Source organism: Oncorhynchus gorbuscha, linkage group LG02 (genome assembly GCF_021184085.1).
Source record: "Oncorhynchus gorbuscha isolate QuinsamMale2020 ecotype Even-year linkage group LG02, OgorEven_v1.0, whole genome shotgun sequence".
In the NCBI taxonomy this organism is placed as follows: Eukaryota; Metazoa; Chordata; class Actinopteri; order Salmoniformes; family Salmonidae; genus Oncorhynchus; species Oncorhynchus gorbuscha.
Window position 1 is genome coordinate 14,259,080 of NC_060174.1, and position 21,711 is coordinate 14,280,790.

Consider the following 21,711-nt stretch of genomic DNA (forward strand, 5'->3'; position numbering starts at 1 on the left):
AGAGACAGGATGCCATACAAAAACATGGACAGACTGAGTGACCATAGCCTGGCAATAGAGACAGGATGCCATACAAAAACGTGGACAGACTGAGTGACCATAGCCTGGCAATAGAGACAGGATGCCATACAAAAACATGGACAGACTGAGTGACCATAGCCTGGCAATAGAGACAGGATGCCATACAAAAACATGGACAGACTGAGTGACCATAGCCTGGCAATAGAGACAGGATGCCATACAAAAACATGGACGGCAAGAGAAGAAAGACGTAAGCATTGTGGGGCAGGTGAGGTAAAGCAGCACTTCCTGATCCACTGCTTCAAATATGCTTAAATCCGCGGTATTTATCTCATTCAACATCTCACACACACATTCCAACATAAACATTAATGACATTAACCTGAACACACAGAAAACACATGAATCACAGTTCCACTCATGACACAGAAAGGACACCCCTGTCCGACTCCCGGGTCGACCCGTGCCAACCAGCTGTTAGTGGCCAGGGCTTCATGTAGAACCCTCCCCTGGGGTCCCCTGATCTCTTTGGTACTGGGGGTTTGTAGAGCCCCCTCCATCTAAAATCCACCACTCTCCACCCCACATACCCCCTGCCACTGATGTGCCTTCACGCCTGTTAGGCTCCTAATGTTCCTCACCTTAATGCAGAGGTTGTAGAGGGCTTTACACCCCCCCCCCCCCCAAAAAAAAAACTTGGAGTGTTCAAATCTAACCAGTCTTCCAAACCCACTTGCCAGTCCCCAGTCTCTGCCATCATCTGCAGTGGACCCTCTCCCTTCAGCCGCTCTAACAACCCCCCTTACCGGCTCAGACAGTGCCTCCTGGACTTCCCCCAGGAATCTCTCCAGCAGCCTGAGAGATGTTAGTCCTGTTTTTTGTGACAGGAATTCCGGGGTTTACACCCCTCCTCCACCAGCAGCCGCAGGTCACCCAGCCTTAGTAAACCGATGCCATCAGTCGCTTCTGCAGGGCGACCGACTGAACCAATCTCAAAGGGATGGCTGAGTTGTGGAAGATAGGCTCCTCCCACAGCCCAAGCTCCACACCCCCCCTTCTCGTGTGGGCCTTAGCAGCTGTCAGGCTCTCAGCACCGCAGGTTGTTGATTATAAGCACCCTCCCTCTGCATGACACTTGAGACAGGAGCCACTGCCACCTGGCCATTCTTGACACCACTGCCTGTGACAGCCCCTCCCAGTTCTTCCTAACCCACCTCTCCAGGCCCAGGTACACCCCCAACACTTTAAGCCCTTCACAACCCCACTGCAAACCCCATGGAAGCAGAGGGGGGGGGCTATCCCCCCATGCCCCACATAACAGAGGTTCGCTTTTGTCCCAGTTCACCTTAGCTGACGAAGCGTCCTTGTACACCTTCAGACTGGTCTCTGGTGCCTGCATATCCTGACCATCACATAAATGTCATCTGCATACACTGACACTGCTATGCCTGTCAACACACCCATGCCTGTCCAGCACACTCCCTGCAGTCTACTGTGTAGCAAGCCCAAAAAAGGCTCAATGGCATCCTTGTCTAATGCTTCACCCAGACTGGCCTACTGAGCCCCCCTCCCACCTTGACCATACATGACGCTCCAGCATACAACACCTTCACACAGGCCAAAAACATCACATTAAACAGATACTCATGGTCCACTCTATCAAAAGCCCTCTCTTGATTTAAAGAGACCAGTCCAAAGTTCACATTAGAAACTTTCCAACATGTCCCTGATTAAGAACAAGTTGTCTGTGATTGAGCATCCCAGTACACAATATGTCTGGTCTATAGAGTCCAGATGTCTTGTCTATAGAGTCCAGATGTCTTGTCTATAGAGTCCAGATGTCTGCTCTGTAGTGTCCAGATGTCTGCTCTGTAGAGTCCAGATGCCTGCTCTATAGAGTCCAGATGCCTGCTCTATAGAGTCCAGATGTCTGCTCTATAGAGTCCAGATGTCTGCTCTATAGAGTCCAGATGTCTGCTCTATAGAGTCCAGATGTCTGCTCTATAGAGTCCAGATGCCTGCTCTACAGAGTCCAGATGTCTGCTCTACAGAGTCCAGATGTCTGCTCTATAGAGTCCAAATGCCTGCTCTACAGAGTCCAGATGTCTGCTCTACAGAGTCCAGATGGGACTTCAATCTATTAGCGAAGACCTTAGAAAATATCTTGTAGTCCGCAGAGAGATATGCCACAGGCCTCCAGTTCTTAAGTTCACACAAGTTCCCTTTCTGGGCAGGAGAGGCAGAACTGCCCGACGACACCTCATCGGCAATTCTCCTACCCCGACGAACTCAGGCAAAGGAAGTCCAGTCCAATTATTCCCCAGAAATGTTATAAAACTCAACTGGGAGTCCATCAACCCCCGCTTCAGGGCCGGGGGACATCGGAGTTACGGCCTCTGCCAGTTCATGGGACAACAGGGAAATTGTTGATTGAATTTATATGTTTAAATGAATGATTCGAATATTCCACCCTGAAACCATATAATTGTATGAAATTGATTAGGATCATAAAATTATTATTATTATTATTTTATTTTTAACCTTTATTTTACTAGGCAAGTCAGTTAAGAACAAATGCTTATTTTCAATGACGGCCTAGGAACAGTGCCTGTTCAGGGGCAGAACGACAGATTTGTACCTTGGCAGCTCTGGGATTCGAACTTGCAACCTTTCGGTTACTAGTCCAACGCTCTAACCACTAGGCTACCCTGCCGCCCCAATGATGTGTGTAGTTTTAGTCAGTAAAATTGTAATAAATTATGTGTGTAGCTTTAGTCAGAATTAGGGTAAAACAATGTATATGTATAATATGTCTTTATAGTATCTTAAACACAGACTGTCTGAGCAAAATTCGGTGCCGACCTTGCGAGGGGCCTCTGAGAGATTTGGGAGAGGGCAGTGAGTACTCCCTAATCTTGAGGGAGAACAGGGAGTGCTTCTCATGGTCCCTAATCTTTGTCGGCTGGGTATTGATACAATATGTGCGTAGGATACCTACTGTTCATGTGTATGTATGTCAGTAGGATATCTACTGTTTGTGTGTATGTATGTCAGTAGGATACCTACTGTTTGTGTGTATGTATGTGCGTAGGATACCTACTGTTCATGTGTATGTATGTGCGTATGAAATCTACTGTTTGTGTGCAAAGGTATGTGTGTAAGGAGCTAGTATTGGTTTTGTACAAGGAACCAGTGCAACCGTGAATAAACGTTTGGAGTATTTAGCTGGGCCTCTATCTGTTTCATTTCAACCAGTATCTTACAAATCCTGGGTTGCAGACCGAGTAGTTTAATTATTTATTATTTACCTTTATTTAACTAGGCAAGTCAGTTAAGAACAAATTCTTATTTTCAATGACGGCCTAGAAACAGTGGGTTAACTGCCTGTTCAGGGGCAGAACGACAGATTTGTACCTTGTCAGCTCGGGGATTTGAACTTGCAACCTTCCGGTTACTAGTCCAACGCTCTAACCGCTAGGCTACCCTTATGAACATTGAGAACATAATTCTCATGACAGAAATGTCCATTTCCTCCCTCTGTGCCAGAGAGAGCTTAGGGAGTTCTGCAAACAAAACCTGAGCACACATAGGATCACACAGTTCTGCCCTATACAACTCAGGTTAAATCTCCACAGTCAGCATCTCCCCACCACAGAGGTCACCCGCCCATCCGACAGCCGTTTACAATGCATACCCTTGGCTTCACCGCTCTGTCTTTCCAAACCAAAGAAGTAGGAGCTGAGAGCATCCATCTCCTTGAGCATGGAGAACCTAGCTCTTACAAGTGCTCCCTTTGCTTTAACCTGGAATAAACTTCCCAGGTTCCTACATAATTCAGCTCATTTAGCCTGGAGGCCTACATTGCCTTGCCCCACCAGCTCTACCTCCACCTCCACCTCACTGATACTATGCTCGAGTTCCCCCAATACTCTCATAGCCTCTGAGGATGAGAGAACTGTATACTGTTGACAGAAAATACGAATTTGTACTTTTCCCACATCCCACTATTGACTCAGAGACTCATACTCCTCTCTTCGCTGCCCCCATCTTTAACAAAACGTCCTGAAATCTGAGCAAAAGGTGGCATCTTGTAAGAGCTTTGCATTAAACTTCTAATAGGATGCCTGGGAGGACCTGGTGAAATAGACAGCCGAGCCATGCTTACATGGTGATCTGAAAACCCCACCGGGAGAATGGAAGCGCCCAACAGCCTATTGCTCTGATTCCTGGACATGTAAAAGCGATCGAGTCGGGTTGCACTCACCCACAAGCCCCAAAGACCTTCACCCATGTATAATGTCTAGTTCTCCAAACATCGGTTTGTTCAAACTGATTAATGATGTCCCTTAACACCCCCTAATCAAATCAAATCTTATTTGTCACACGGAACAGGTTCACCTTGCAGTGAAATGCTTACTTACAATCCCTTAACCAACAAAGCAGTTTTAAGTAAATACCTAAAAAATAAATTTAAAAAGTAAGAGAAGAGTAAGCAATAATAAAAGAGCAGCAGTAAATAAAAATAGTGGGGCCATATACAGGGTGTTACGGTACAGAGTCAATGTGGAGCCTATATACAGGGTGTTACGGTACAGAGTCAATGTGGAGGCTATATACAGGGTGTTACGGTACAGAGTCAATGTGGAGCCTATATACAGGGTGTAACGGTACAGAGTCAATGTGGAGGCTATATACAGGGTGTTACGGTACAGAGTCCATGTGGAGGCTATATACAGGGTGTTACGGTACAGAGTCGATGTGGAGGCTATATACAGGGTGTTACGGTACAGAGTCAATGTGGAGGCTATATACAGGGTGTTACGGTACAGAGTTAATGTGGAGGCTATATACAGGGTGTTACGGTACAGAGTCAATGTGAAGGCTATATACAGGGGGTACCGGTACAGAGTCAATGTGGAGGCTATATACAGGGTGTTACGGTACAGAGTCAATGTGGAGGCTATATACAGGGTGTTACAGTACAGAGTCAATGTGGAGGCTATATACAGGGTGTTACGGTACAGAGTCAATGTGGAGGCTATATACAGGGTGTTACGGTACAGAGTCGATGTGGCGGATATATACAGGGTGTTACGGTACAGAGTCAATGTGGAGGCTATATACAGGGTGTTACGGTACAGAGTCAATGTGGAGGATATATACAGGGTGTTACGGTACAGAGTCAATGTGGAGGCTATATACAGGGTGTTACGGTACATAGTGAATGTTCTTTTTCCCTTTAGTCTCACTCAGGAACCTTGACAGTTCCCTCACAGTGTACTTTGACACCTCTGCCTGACTGGCCGTCAGCTCCGGGCCCACTGAGGATGAGTCTGAACAGAAAACCTCATCGTCCTCTTCCTCAAACTCACCTTCCACTTCCTTGTCTCCATCTGCCATCCTGACCACCTGCCCCCCCCCCCAGCACCAGGCAACGGTTCCTTGGTGCCTTTGACCACACCAGCCACTCCCCTCCCACCTTTTTCTTCTCCACCCTAATTCTCTTCCGCTTGACACTCTCCTCCACCCCCCCAGTTGCTTACCCTTCCCCACTACACTATCCTCATCCACTAGCCTAGCCTGACTAGACCCAGTCTCATCCACACCACCATCTATAACATGACTAGACCCAGTCTCACCGACACCACCATCTATAGCATGACTAGACTAGAGGTCGACCGATTATGAATTTTCAACGCCGATACCGATTATTGGAGGACCAAAAAATGCCGATACCAATTAATCGGCCAATTTTTTACATTTATTTGTAATAATGACAATTACAACAATAGTGAATGAACACTTATTTTAACTTAATATAATACATCAATAAAAATCAATTTAGCCTCAAATAAATAATAAACATGTTCAATTTGGTTTAAATAATGGAAAAACAAAGTGTTGGAGAAGAAAGTAAAAGTGCAATATGTGCCATGTAAAAAAAGCTAATATTTAAATTCCTTGCTCAGGACATGGGAACATATGAAAGTTGGTGCTTCCTTTTAACATGGGACTTCAATATTCCAAGGTAAGAGGTTTTAGGTTGTAGTTAATATAGTATTTATAGGACTATTTGTCTTTATACCATTTGTAGTTCATTTACCTTTGACTATTGGATGTTCTTATAGGCACTTCAGTATTGCCAGTGTAACAGTATAGCTTCCGTCCCTCTCTTCGCTCCTAACTGGGCTCGAACCAGGAACACATCAACAACAGCCACCCTCGAAGCAGCCTTACCCATGCAGAGCAAGGGGAACAACCACTTCAAGTCTCAGAGCGAGGGACGTTTGAAACGCTATTAGCGCGCACCCCGCAAACTAGCTAGCCATTTCACATCAGTTACACCAGTCTAATCTCAGGAGTTTATAAGCTTGAAGTCATGAACAGCTCAATGCTTGAAGCACAGTGAAGAGCTGCTTGCAAAACGCACTAAAGTGCTGTTTGAATGAATGCTTATGAGCCTGCTGGTGCCTACCATCGCTCAGTCATTTACATTTACATTTACATTTACATTTACATTTACATTTAAGTCATTTAGCAGACGCTCTTATCCAGAGCGACTTACAAATTGGTGCATTCACCTTATGACATCCAGTGGGACAGTCACTTAACAATAGTGCATCTAAAACTTAGGGGGGTGGGGTGAGAGGGATTACTTAACCTATCCTAGGTATTCCTTAAAGAGGTGGGGTTTCAGGTGTCTCCGGAAGGTGGTGATTGACTCCGCTGTCCTGGCGTCGTGAGGGAGTTTGTTCCACCATTGGGGGGCCAGGGCAGCGAACAGTTTTGACTGGGCTGAGCGGGAGCTGTACTTCCTCAGTGGTAGGGAGGCGAGCAGGCCAGAGGTGGATGAACGCAGTGCCCTTGTTTGGGTGTAGGGCCTGATCAGAGCCTGGAGGTACTGAGGTGCCGTTCCCCTCACAGCTCCGTAGGCAAGCACCATGGTCTTGTAGCGGATGCGAGCTTCAACTGGAAGCCAGTGGAGAGAACGGAGGAGCGGGGTGACGTGAGAGAACTTGGGAAGGTTGAACACCAGACGGGCTGCGGCGTTCTGGATGAGTTGAAGGGGTTTAATGGCACAGGCAGGGAGCCCAGCCAGCAGCGAGTTGCAGTAATCCAGACGGGAGATGACAAGTGCCTGGATTAGGACCTGCGCCGCTTCCTGTGTGAGGCAGGGTCGTACTCTGCGGATGTTGTAGAGCATGAACCTACAGGAACGGGCCACCGCCTTGATGTTAGTTGAGAACGACAGGGTGTTGTCCAGGATCACGCCAAGGTTCTTGGCGCTCTGGGAGGAGGACACAATGGAGTTGTCAACCGTGATGGCGAGATCATGGAACGGGCAGTCCTTCCCGGGAGGAAGAGCAGCTCCGTCTTGCCGAGGTTCAGCTTGAGGTGGTGATCCGTCATCCACACTGATATGTCTGCCAGACATGCAGAGATGCGATTCGCCACCTGGTCATCAGAAGGGGAAAGGAGAAGATTAATTGTGTGTCGTCTGCATAGCAATGATAAGAGAGACCATGTGAGGTTATGACAGAGCCAAGTGACTTGGTGTATAGCGAGAATAGGAGAGGGCCAAGAACAGAGCCCTGGGGGACACCAGTGGTGAGAGCGCGTGGTGAGGAGACAGATTCTCGCCACGCCACCTGGTAGGAGCGACCTGTCAGGTAGGACGCAATCCAAGCGTGGGCCGCGCCGGAGATGCCCAACTCGGAGAGGGTGGAGAGGAGGATCTGATGGTTCACAGTATCGAAGGCAGCCGATAGATCTAGAAGGATGAGAGCAGAGGAGAGAGAGTTAGCTTTAGCAGTGCGGAGCGCCTCCGTGATACAGAGGAGAGCAGTCTCAGTTGAATGACTAGTCTTGAAACCTGACTGATTTGGATCAAGAAGGTCATTCAGAGAGAGATAGCGGGAGAGCTGGCCAAGGACGGCACGTTCAAGAGTTTTGGAGAGAAAAGAAAGAAGGGATACTGGTCTGTAATTGTTGACATCGGAGGGATCGAGTGTAGGTTTTTTCAGAAGGGGTGCAACTCTCGCTCTCTTGAAGACGGAAGGGACGTAGCCAACGGTCAGGGATGAGTTGATGAGCGAGGTGAGGTAAGGGAGAAGGTCTCCGGAAATGGTCTGGAGAAGAGAGGAGGGGATAGGGTCAAGCGGGCAGGTTGTTGGGCGGCCGGCCGTCACAAGACGCGAGATTTCATCTGGAGAGAGAGGGGAGAAAGAGGTCAGAGCACAGGGTAGGGCAGTGTGAGCAGAACCAGCGGTGTCGTTTGACTTAGCAAACGAGGATCGGATGTCGTCGACCTTCTTTTCAAAATGGTTGACGAAGTCATCTGCAGAGAGGGGAGGGGGGGAGGGGGCGGAGGATTCAGGAGGGAGGAGAAGGTGGCAAAGAGCTTCCTAGGGTTAGAGGCAGATGCTTGGAATTTAGCGTGGTAGAAAGTGGCTTTAGCAGCAGAGACAGAGGAGGAAAATGTAGAGAGGAGGGAGTGAAAGGATGCCAGGTCCGCAGGGAGGCGAGTTTTCCTCCATTTCCGCTCGGCTGCCCGGAGCCCTGTTCTGTGAGCTCGCAATGAGTCATCGAGCCACGGAGCGGGAGGGGAGGACCGAGCCGGCCTGGAGGATAGGGGACATAGAGAGTCAAGGGATGCAGAGAGGGAGGAGAGGAGGGTTGAGGAGGCAGAATCAGGAGATAGGTGGGAGAAGGTTTGAGCGGAGGGAAGAGATGATAGGATGGAAGAGGAGAGAGTAGCGGGGGAGAGAGAGCGAAGGTTGGGACGGCGCGATACCATCCGAGTAGGGGCAGTGTGGGAGGTGTTGGATGAGAGCGAGAGGGAAAAGGATACAAGGCAGTGGTCGGAGACTTGGAGGGGAGTTGCAATGAGGTTAGTGGAAGAACAGCATCTAGTAAAGATGAGGTCGAGCGTATTGCCTGCCTTGTGAGTAGGGGGGGGAAGGTGAGAGGGTGAGGTCAAAAGAGGAGAGGAGTGGAAAGAAGGAGGCAGAGAGGAAAGAGTCAAAGGTAGACGAGGGGAGGTTAAAGTCGCCCAGAACTGTGAGAGGTGAGCCGTCCTCAGGAAAGGAGCTTATCAAGGCATCAAGCTCATTGATGAACTCTCCGAGGGGAACCTGGAGGGCGATAAATGATAAGGATGTTAAGCTTGAAAGGGCTAGTAACTGTGACAGCATGGAATTCAAAGGAGGCGATAGACAGACAGTCAGACTGCTCTATCAAATATCAAATGATATACTTAATTATAACATAATAACACACAGAAATATGAGCCTTTGGTCATTAACTTCTTGGTGACAGGGGGCAGTATTTTCACGTCCGGATGAAATGTATGCCCAAATTCAACTGCCTGCTACTCATCCCCAGAAGATAAGATATGCATATTATTAGTATTTGGATTTGGATATATTTGGATAGGAAACACTCTGAAGTTTCTAAAGCTGTTTGAATCATGTCTGTGAGTATAACAGAACTTATTTAGCAGGCGAAACCCCGAGAACAAACCATTCAGATTTTTTGTTGTTGTTGAGGTCACTCTCTTTTCAATGGGCTTTCATTGTGAATCCAGATTTCTAAGAGACCTTCTTGCAGTTCCTATCGCTTCCACTGGATATCAACAGTCTTTAGAAATTGGTTGAGGTTATTCCTTTGTGTAATGAAGAAGTACGGCCATCTTGAACGAGGGTCACGAAGTGTACTGTTTAGATAGAGGCGCGTGACCTGAAAGCATGCTACAGTTTGTTTTCCTTCTGTATTGAACACAGATCATCCCATCTTCAATTTGATCTATTATTTACATTTAAAAATACCTAAAGTTGTATTACAAAAGTAGTTTGAAACGTTTTGGCAAAGTTTACAGGTAACTATTGAGATATTTTGTAGTCACATTGCGCAAGTTGGAACCGGTGTTTTTCTGGATCAAACGCGCCAAATAAATGGACATTTTGTCATGTTTTGTCATTGGTTATCATGTCTTGTCTCTGTGCTTCCCTTCTATTCGTTTCCCTCTGCTGGTCTTATTAGGTTCTTTCCCTCTTTCTATCCCTCTCTTCCCCTCCCTCTCTCCCTCTCTCGCTCTCTCTCCTTATTGTTCCGTTCCTGCTCCCAGCTGTTCCTCATTTACTCTTTTCACACCTGTCCCCTATTTTGCCCTCTGATTAGAGCCACTATTTCTCCCTCTGTTTTCCGCTTCTGTCCTTGTCGGATCCTTGTATGATGTTCGCTGTTCTGTGTCCTTGTCTTGCCCTGTCGTGTTTTATCTTCTTCAGATGCTGCGTATGAGCAGGTGTCTTAGTCTGCTACGGTCGGTGCCTTCCCGAAGCAACCTGCAGTCTATGGTCGAGTCTCCAGTCAGTCCTCGCAACTACGAGTGGATTTCAGTTTTTCCTGTTTTGTTTTCTCCTTGATATATCCAGGATTATTACTTTTGTCATATACTGGAATAAAGACTCTGTTTTCGTTAAGTCGCTTTTGGGTCCTCATTCACCAGCATAACAGAAGGATCCGACCAAGAATGGACCCAGCGACTACGGATTCTCGTAACACTGCCGTCGAGATCCAGGGAGCAATGCTCGGCAGACACGAGCAGGAATTGTCTGCTGCTCGTCATGCCGTTGAGACCCTGGCCGCTCAGGTTTCCGACCTCTCAGGACAGTTTCAGAGTCTTCGTCTCGTGCCACCAGCTACTTCCTGGTCTTCCGAGTCTCCGGAACCTAGGGTTAATAACCCACCATGTTACTCTGGGCAGCCCACTGAGTGCCGCTCCTTTCTCACCCAGTGTGATATTGTGTTCTCTCTCCAACCCAACACATACTCAAGAGAGAGAGCTCGGATTGCTTACGTCATTTCACTCCTTACTGGTCGGGCTCGAGAGTGGGGCACAGCTATCTGGGAGGCAAGGGCTGAGTGTTCTAACAATTACCTGAACTTTAAAGAGGAGATGATACGGGTTTTTGATCGTTCAGTTTTTGGTAGGGAGGCTTCTAGGGCCCTGGCTTCCCTATGTCAAGGTGATCGATCCATAACGGATTACTCTATAGAGTTTCGCACTCTTGCTGCCTCTAGTGACTGGAACGAGCCGGCGTTGCTCGCTCGTTTTCTGGAGGGACTCCACGCTGAGGTTAAGGATGAGATTCTCTCCCGGGAGGTTCCTTCCAGTGTGGACTCTTTGATTGCACTCGCCATCCGCATAGAACGACGGGTAGATCTTCGTCACCGAGCTCGTGGAAGAGAGCTCGCGTTAACGGTGTTCCCCCTCTCCGCATCGCAACCATCTCCTCCCTCCGGCTCAGAGACTGAGCCCATGCAGCTGGGAGGTATTCGCATCTCGACTAAGGAGAGGGAACGGAGGATCACCAACCGCCTTTGCCTCTATTGCGGTTCTGCTGGACATTTTGTCAATTCATGTCCAGTAAAAGCCAGAGCTCATCAGTAAGCGGAGGGCTACTGGTGAGCACTACTACTCAGGTTTCTCCATCAAGATCCTGTACTACCATGTCGGTCCATCTACGCTGGACCGGTTCGGCTGCTTCATGCAGTGCCTTGATAGACTCTGGGGCTGAGGGTTGTTTTATGGACGAAGCATGGGCTCGGAAACATGACATTCCTCTCAGACAGTTAGGGAAGCCCACGCCCATGTTCGCCTTAGATGGTAGTCTTCTCCCCAGTATCAGATATGAGACACTACCTTTAACCCTCACAGTATCTGGTAACCACAGTGAGACCATTTCCTTTTTGATTTTTCGTTCACCTTTTACACCTGTTGTTTTGGGTCATCCCTGGCTAGTATGTCATAATCCTTCTATTAATTGGTCTAGTAATTCTATCCTATCCTGGAACATTTCTTGTCATGTGAAGTGTTTAATGTCCGCTATCCCTCCTGTTTCTTCTGTCCCCTCTTCTCAGGAGGAACCTGGTGATTTGACAGGAGTGCCGGAGGAATATCATGATCTGCGCACGGTCTTCAGTCGGTCCAGAGCCAACTCCCTTCCTCCTCACCGGTCGTATGATTGTAGTATTGATCTCCTTCCGGGGACCACTCCCCCTCGGGGTAGACTATACTCTCTGTCGGCTCCCGAACGTAAGGCTCTCGAGGATTATTTGTCTGTTTCTTCTTCTTCCTCTCCCGCCGGAGCGGGGTTTTTTTTTGTTAAGAAGAAGGACGGTACTCTGCGCCCCTGCATGGATTATCGAGGGCTGAATGACATAACGGTTATGAATCGTTATCCGCTTCCCCTTATGTCGTCAGCCTTCGAGATTCTGCAGGGAGCCAGGTTCTTTACTAAGTTGGACCTTCGTAACGCTTACCATCTCGTGCGCATCAGAGAGGGGGACGAGTGGAAAACGGCGTTTAACACTCCGTTAGGGCATTTTGAGTACCGGGTTCTGCCGTTCGGTCTCGCTAATGCTCCAGCTGTTTTTCAGGCATTAGTTAATGATGTACTGAGAGACATGCTGAACATCTTTGTTTTTGTCTACCTTGACGATATCCTGATTTTTTCACCGTCACTCGAGATTCATGTTCAGCACGTTCGACGTGTACTCCAACGCCTTTTAGAGAATTGTCTCTACGTGAAGGCTGAGAAGTGCGCCTTTCATGTCTCCTCTGTCACATTTCTCGGTTCTGTTATTTCCGCTGAAGGCATTCAGATGGATCCCGCTAAAGTCCAGGCTGTCAGTGATTGGCCCGTTCCAAGGTCACGTGTCGAGTTGCAGCGCTTTCTAGGTTTCGCTAATTTCTATCGGCGTTTCATTCGTAATTTCGGTCAAGTTGCTGCCCCTCTCACAGCTCTTACTTCTGTCAAGACGTGCTTTAAGTGGTCCGGTTCCGCCCAGGGAGCTTTTGATCTCCTCAAGAAGCGTTTTACGTCCGCTCCTATCCTTGTTACTCCTGACGTCACTAAACAATTCATTGTCGAGGTTGACGCTTCAGAGGTGGGCGTGGGAGCCATTCTATCCCAGCGCTTCCAGTCTGACGATAAGGTCCATCCTTGCGCTTATTTTTCTCATCGCCTGTCGCCATCGGAACGCAACTATGATGTGGGTAACCGCGAACTGCTCGCCATCCGCTTAGCCCTAGGCGAATGGCGACAGTGGTTGGAGGGGGCGACCGTTCCTTTGTCGTTTGGACTGACCATAAGAACCTTGAGTACATCCGTTCTGCCAAACGACTTAATGCACGTCAAGCTCGTTGGGCGTTGTTTTTCGCTCGTTTCGAGTTCGTGATTTCTTATCGCCCGGGTAATAAGAACACCAAGCCTGATGCCTTATCCCGTCTCTTTAGTTCTTCTGTGGCTTCTACCGATCCCGAGGGATTCTTCCTGATGGGCGTGTTGTCGGGTTGACTGTCTGGGGAATTGAGAGACAGGTTAAGCAAGCACTCACTCACACTGCGTCGCCGCGCGCTGTCCTAGTAACCTTCTTTTCGTTCCTGTTTCTACTCGTCTGGCTGTTCTTCAGTGGGCTCACTCTGCCAAGTTAGCTGGCCACCCCGGCGTTCGGAGTACACTTGCTTCTATTCGCCAGCGGTTTTGGTGGCCTACTCAGGAGCGTGACACGCGCCGTTTCGTGGCTGCTTGTTCGGAATGCGCGCAGACTAAGTCAGGTAACTCTCCTCCTGCCGGTCGTCTCAGACCGTTTCCCATTCCTTCTCGACCATGGTCTCACATCGCCTTAGACTTCATTACCGGTCTGCCTTCGTCTGCGGGGAAGACTGTGATTCTTACAGTTGTCGATAGGTTCTCTAAGGCGGCACATTTCATTCCCCTCGCTAAGCTTCCTTCCGCTAAGGAGACGGCACAAATCATCATTGAGAATGTGTTCAGAATTCATGGCCTCCCGTTAGACGCCGTTTCAGACAGAGGTCCGCAATTCACGTCACAGTTTTGGAGGGAATTCTGTCGTTTGATTGGTGCTTCTGTCAGTCTCTCTTCCGGTTTTCATCCCCAGTCTAACGGTCAAGCAGAAAGGGCCAATCAGACGATTGGTCGCATATTACGCAGCCTTTCTTTTAGAAACCCTGCGTCTTGGGCAGAACAGCTCCCCTGGGCAGAATACGCTCACAACTCGCTTCCTTCGTCTGCTACCGGGCTATCTCCGTTTCAGAGTAGTCTGGGGTACCAGCCTCCTCTGTTCTCGTCCCAGCTCGCCGAGTCCAGTGTTCCCTCCGCTCAGGCGTTTGTCCAACGTTGTGAGCGCACCTGGAGGAGGGTGAGGTCTGCACTTTGCCGTTACAGGGCGCAGACTGTGAGAGCCGCCAATAAACGTAGGATGAAGAGTCCTAGGTATTGTCGCGGCCAGAGAGTGTGGCTTTCCACTCGTAACCTTCCCCTTACGACAGCTTCTCGCAAGTTGACTCCGCGGTTCATTGGTCCGTTCCGTGTCTCCCAGGTCGTCAATCCTGTCGCTGTGCGACTGCTTCTTCCGCGACATCTTCGTCGCGTCCACCCTGTCTTCCATGTCTCCTGTGTCAAGCCCTTTCTTCTCGCCCCCGTTCGTCTCCCCCCCCCGTCCTTGTCGAGGGCGCACCTATTTACAAGGTACGAAAGATCATGGACATGCGTGCTCGGGGACGTGGTCACCAGTACTTAGTGGATTGGGAGGGTTACGGTCCTGAGGAGAGGAATTGGGTTCCATCTCGGGACGTGCTGGACCGTTCGCTGATTGATGATTTCCTCCGTTGCCGCCAGGGATCCTCCTCGAGTGCGCCAGGAGGCGCTCGGTGAGTGGGGGGGTACTGTCATGTTTTGTCATTGGTTATCATGTCTTGTCTCTGTGCTTCCCTTCTATTCGTTTCCCTCTGCTGGTCTTATTAGGTTCTTTCCCTCTTTCTATCCCTCTCTTCCCCTCCCTCTCTCCCTCTCTCGCTCTCTCTCCTTATCGTTCCGTTCCTGCTCCCAGCTGTTCCTCATTTACTCTTTTCACACCTGTCCCCTATTTTGCCCTCTGATTAGAGCCACTATTTCTCCCTCTGTTTTCCGCTTCTGTCCTTGTCGGATCCTTGTATGATGTTCGCTGTTCTGTGTCCTTGTCTTGCCCTGTCGTGTTTTATCTTCTTCAGATGCTGCGTATGAGCAGGTGTCTTAGTCTGCTACGGTCGGTGCCTTCCCGAAGCAACCTGCAGTCTATGGTCGAGTCTCCAGTCAGTCCTCGTTACTACGAGTGGATTTCAGTTTTTCCTGTTTTGTTTTCTCCTTGATATATCCAGGATTATTACTTTTGTCATATACTGGAATAAAGACTCTGTTTTCGTTAAGTCGCTTTTGGGTCCTCATTCACCAGCATAACACATTTTGGATATATATTGACGGAATTAATTGAACAAAAGGACCATTTGTGATGTTTATGGGACATATTGGAGTGCCAACAAAAGAAGCTCGTCAAGGTAAGGCATGAATTATATTTTTATTTCTGCGTTTTGTGTCGCGCCTGTAGGGTTGAAATATGTTTTCTCTCTTTGTTTACGGAGGTGCTATCCTCAGATGATAGCATCGTTTGCTTTCACCTGGTTAATATTGGCTGCTAACCTGGATTTCTTTTAGCTAGATATGCAGGTTTAAAAATACATGCGTCTGTGTATTTATTTTAAGAAAGGCATCGGTGTTTATGGGTAGGTACAGTCGTGCAACAATTGTGCTTTTTTTTCGCAAATGCGCTTCTGTTAAATCATCCCCAGCGTTGCATCGATTATATGCAACGCAGGACACACTAGATAAACTAGTAATATCATCAACCATGTGTAGTTAACTAGTGATTATGATTGATTGTTTTTTTATAAAATAAGTTTAATGCTAGCTAGCAACTTACCTTGGATTCTTACTGCATTCGCGTAACAGGCAGGCTCCTCGTGGAGTGCAATGAGAGGCAGGTGGTTAGCACGTTGGACTAGTTAACTGTAAGGTTGCAAGATTGAAACCCGAGCTGACCAGGTAAAAATATGTTGTTCTGCCCCTGAACAAGGCAGTTAACCCACCATTCCTAGGCTGACTTGCCTAGTTAAAAAAAAGTATTTTTATATTTTTTTACATAAAAAAAAAAATTGGCCAAATCGGTGTCCAAAAATACCCATTTCCGATTAATCGGACATTTCGATTAATCGGTCGACCTCTAGACTAGACCCAGCCTCGTCTACACCACCATCTATAACATGACAAGACCCAGCCTCTGCTGCCTGTGTCTCATGGCCCCCTGCACGTTTACCTCCATTTCTCCCACTGGAGCTTGTATCCTCACCTTGTCTACGGCCTTTATGTGGCACGCAAAGCTCTAAAGCCCCAAATCCCCACACTCAAAACACAGCAGACTATCTGTGCCGGCAAACCCTGCGTAGAGCCCGTCCCCATGCCTCAATTTAACTTCTTATAGGCAGGTGGGACGGTAGCGTCGAACATCCGGTGAAATTGCCGGGCGAAACAAAGCTTAATTTCTTGCTAATCCAGTCGCTGTGTCCGATTTCAAAAAGGCTTTACGGCAAAAGCACGCCATGCGATTATCTGAGGACAGCGCCTCGCATAGAAAACCATGACAAACATATTTCAACAAGGCAGGTGCGACAGGAAAGTCAGAAATAGCAATATAATAAACACATAACCTTTGAAGATCTTCTGATGGCACTCCAAAAGGTCCCAGATACATCACAAATGGTCCTTTTGTTCGATAATGTCCATCTTTATATCCATAAAAACCCAGTTTAGTTGGCGCGCTTCAGTCAATAATCCACCCAGTTTCCATCCATCAGAATGCATACAAAATATATCCCAAAAGTGACAAATAAACTTTTCCAAACAAGTCGAACAACATTTATAATCAAACCTTAGGTACCTTAATACGCAAATAAACGATAGAATTTAAGACAGAGAATCTTTATTGTCTTTACCGGAGAAAACTACCAAAGAACGCGCTCTCATTCAGGCGCTTGGAAACACTACAGCCAAAATGGGAGCCACCTAGCAATCAGCCTTTTCATGAACACAACCACAGCTTTGTTAATTCTGGATGCGGAATGTATAAATTCAGCTCCCACCTGTTCGCCGACTGCGAGCAGAACCTCTCCCACCTTAACTCCATTCTCAGGAACACACCTGAATCCATGCTGTAACCACAGCGTCTCCTCCACGCTAGGCTGCGAAGGCATCGCGCACACCACACCATTCAATCACCAGGCAACTAAAACTCTGTCCTCTTCCTCCCTAACTTTGAACGAAAACAGTAGGTACCAGTGCGTTAACTACCAGTGCGTTAACCCTCCACCATAGAAAATACAAATTGAAAAAAAGACCAATAAAATAAGGGAGGACAGAGCCCTCCACAAGGCCTCTCAAATACAAAACACTCCCAGCATACACTGAGAGAGAGAGAGAGACAAACCGAGGGAGAGAGATAAAGAGAGAGATAAGAGAGAGATAAAAGAGAGACTAACCTCCAGGATCTGATCTCCAGCCCAGAGTCGTCCATCACGTGCCGCCGCCCCCTCCTCATATACCTCATGGATCACTATGGCATCCTTGAGAGAGAGAGAGAGAGAGAGAGAGAGAGAGAGAGAGAGAGAGAGAGAGAGAGAGAGAGAGAGAGAGAGAGAGAGAGAGAGAGAGAGAGAGAGAGAGAGAGAGAGAGAAAGAAAGAAAGAAAGAAAGAAAGAAAGAAAGAAAGAAAGAAAGAGGAAGGGAGAAAGGAGAAAGGAAGAGAGAGAGAGAGAGAGAGAGAGAGAGAGAGAGAGAGAGAGAGAGAGAAAGAGAGCGAGAGAGACTGTTGACTTTTTGTCTTACTTTAATGAGACATCCTCATTACACTAAAACCACCACTACTATGCTACTATGCAGTGTAGCTGTGGCTCTCATATCTGGCTGAGACGGAGACAAATTCACGTAACCTGTCATGGTCAACATGGTAGCCCCTGAGCAAGGCTAGCAGTCTTACCAGCTGGGTGTCTTTTCCCCCTACAATGCTGAGACCCAGGCCAGAGCGACCCTTGGCGATCTCTATGATTATCTCCTGGCCTGGAACGATAGGGCACGTGGCTGTGTCTACAGCATAGAGAGGGAGGAGAGAGATTTTGTTATCTAACCTCAATGCAAGTCTTTATGTTGTTGGCTGTCCTCTTTATAATGAATAATACACATTTCTCTACACTTGCAATAACATCTGCTAAACACGTGTACATGACCCATAACATTTGATTTGATTCACAACTTTCTGCACAAAGAATTGAATAGATAAAATAAGACAGTTGAGTAAAACAGTCAGTTCTTCCCCAGTGAGCACAAGATGTTGAAAATACCTTGTACTCTTAGGGTCCCTAATGTAGCCCTGTAAATGGCCTGCTGGTTGTGAGTGTGGCTCCATACCTTTGCTGCAGTACTCAAAGTCTGGGCTGCTGCAGGAGGAAGGTAGGATAGAGGCAGGAGGGGGCACCAGCTCCCCTTTCACAGAGCTCACCACAGGCAGCTTACAGGAGAGCCGACAGGTTTTGGACAGGTTCGCAGTCTGCGCACACACACACATTTTAAATACTTAATTTGAATCCACCAATCAAATTGACAAAAAAGGATGCAACCATTTTAACGGTCGCTGTCTGCATGCCACTCAAAGGTAAAGAAAACACCTCCTTCTCCAATCAGCTAGGCTGCCCATGACAGCTGAAACAGAGCAGTACCTAGCCAATTGCTTTGCCATCATTTTTGTCAGGCCCTCAATCTGGAGGCCACGCACTGCAAGCCTGTGAACGTGGCCGAGACTGCCAAATATCAGCACCACCAGCTTGCACCTAAACCCGAGGATGTCCCAGCATGCCACGAGGGGCTGGTCCTGAAGCAGCTTCTCTGCAAAGGCCTTGTCCATGTAGCCGTCCAATGAGAAGCCCACTTCCAAAATGAGGCCCCCCCCCCCCCCCCCCACAGCAACAATATCTGGTGTATTTGACACACAGGAAAACACATCATCATCAACATCAAACCAGCTTCCCCTTACACAAGAATGTTTGTGCATCCACTTGTCTCGCTCGCTGGCTATCAGGTCGACAAGGTGGCCATGTCTAGCAATGTACAAATCCTTGTATGAACAGCAGCCATTCACAACATGGACAATGGACTCCATTACATTTGACTCATGTAGAATACAAAATGGGGTTCATGGTTTGCAGGGTACCGGAGGGCTACATTATATTTTGTTTGTAGAACTTGCAGCCTCACCTTAAAAATAAAGGTGAGAATGTCCTCGCCAATGGCACCATTCTGGTAAATGGAATGGGAGACAGAGTGGGCAACACAGTCCAGAGCAGTGAGTTTCCCCTGCAGCCTCAGGCCAGTCCAGTGTTACAGGAGCTGGGAGACAGAGTGGACATCACAGTCTAGAGCATCGAGTTTCCCCTGCAGCCTCAGGCCAGTCCAGTGTAACAGGAGCTGGGAGACAGAGTGGACATCACAGTCTAGAGCATCGAGTTTCCCCTGCAGCCTCAGGCCAGTCCAGTGTAACAGGAGCTGGGAGACAGAGTGGACATCACAGTCTAGAGCATCGAGTTTCCCCTGCAGCCTCAGGCCAGTCCAGTGTTACAGGAGCTGGGAGACAGAGTGGACATCACAGTCTAGAGCATCGAGTTTCCCCTGCAGCCTCAGGCCAGTCCAGTGTAACAGGAGCTGGGAGACAGAGTGGACATCACAGTCTAGAGCATCGAGTTTCCCCTGCAGCCTCAGGCCAGTCCAGTGTTACAGGAGCTGGGAGACAGAGTGGACATCACAGTCTAGAGCATCGAGTTTCCCCTGCAGCCTCAGGCCAGTCCAGTGTAACAGGAGCTGGGAGACAGAGTGGACATCACAGTCTAGAGCATCGAGTTTCCCCTGCAGCCTCAGGCCAGTCCAGTGTAACAGGAGCTGGGAGACAGAGTGGACATCACAGTCTAGAGCATCGAGTTTCCCCTGCAGCCTCAGGCCAGTCCAGTGTTACAGGAGCTGGGAGACAGAGTGGACATCACAGTCTAGAGCATCGAGTTTCCCCTGCAGCCTCAGGCCAGTCCAGTGTTACAGGAGCTGCATCCATCTGATACCGAGGAGTGTTGTCCTGCATGTAGAATGAGATGTTCCATGATGGGTGATAGAAGTCTCCACAACAACACCGATCTGCCACAACTGCATCAGAATCAGTCACTGGCTCAGTTTGCATATCAGTCCGTGTCCACCTGAGCTCCACTCCAGTCCGGTTGCACAGGTCGGTGTTGTCTTTCACTTCCAGACCTTTTCAAAAAGTAATCTGTGTGAGAGAGCATGTCGTTGATAGCATGGTCCTCTCTGGAGGAGATGTGAACGTCCTCAGCATAACCCTGTACTGGGTTCAGTGACCACACATGGGCTGGGGCACACTGGCATTTCAGCCAATGGTTGATGGATGAAGTTCACAGCACTCCATGGACAGATGGTTTTTATGCTAACCCTGAGTGGGATTGGCTCTGTCAGCTGCTTCACAAACACACACGCACGCACACACACACACGCGTGAGCATACGCACATTAACGGCAAGACACAACAGAAACAAAAATATCATCCAGATCTTTATCTTTAAAATAGTTGTGAATAACTGAATAATGCATATTAAAACACAAGTTGTCTTATACTATGAGCTCAATCTGATTCATTCTTTTTTCCACAGAGTGGATTCCATTGTCCTACATGGAGTGCCGTTAGGTACACAGGTAACCCAAATCCACTGCGATGCTCACCTGCCCCAGGGGGGTCTCGGCAGCCAGCACAGTCACACTCTCTGAAGACTCCGCCTTGTTCTCTGAGGCCTTCTGCAGACAGCACAAACAAGAGGTAAAAACATGAACACACACACCACACACACACACACACACACCACACACCACACACACACACACACACACACACACCACACATACACACACACCACACATACACACACCACACATACACACACACACCACACATACACACACACCCACACACCACACACACACACACACACACACACACCACACATACACACACACACCACACATACACACACACCACACATACACACACCACACATACACACACACACCACACATACACACACACACCACACATACACACACACCACACATACACACACACACCACACATACACACACACACACACACCCACACACACACACACACACACACACACACCACACATACACACACACCACACATACACACACAACACACACACCACACATACACACACAACACACACACCCACACACACACACACCACAAGACACACACACACACCACAACACACACACAACACATACACACACACCACAAGACACACACCACAACACACACCACAACACACACACAACACATACACACACACCACACATACACACACAACACACACACACACACCACAACACACACACAACACATACACACACACCACACACACACACACAACACATACACACACACCACACATACACACACAACACACACACACACACCACAACACACACCACAACACACACACACCACAACACACACACCACAACACACACACACACCACAACACACACACACACAAGATCAGAAGAATACAGGTTTGAATTCATCACCCGGGAAGCATCTGTTGGGGGTTTGTAGTGTCTGCCTGGTGTTCATGCTGGGGGTTTGTAGTGTCTGCCTGGTGTTCATGCT

At 48.2% G+C, this 21,711-nt stretch overlaps 1 protein-coding gene across 1 annotated transcript in view; it reads right to left on the reverse strand.

The window, feature by feature from the left end:
- LOC123997587 (multiple PDZ domain protein-like) overlaps positions 1-21,711 on the reverse strand; it is a 230,892-nt gene that overhangs the window by 22,685 nt on the left and 186,496 nt on the right. Inside the window, exons 29-32 of the mRNA XM_046301983.1 lie at positions 20,745-20,816; positions 18,381-18,519; positions 17,953-18,059; positions 17,456-17,539 (exon numbers count right to left, since the gene is read on the reverse strand). Of these exons, the coding sequence (XP_046157939.1) occupies positions 17,456-17,539; positions 17,953-18,059; positions 18,381-18,519; positions 20,745-20,816 (402 nt within the window). The remainder of the gene's footprint in view (positions 1-17,455; positions 17,540-17,952; positions 18,060-18,380; positions 18,520-20,744; positions 20,817-21,711) is intronic.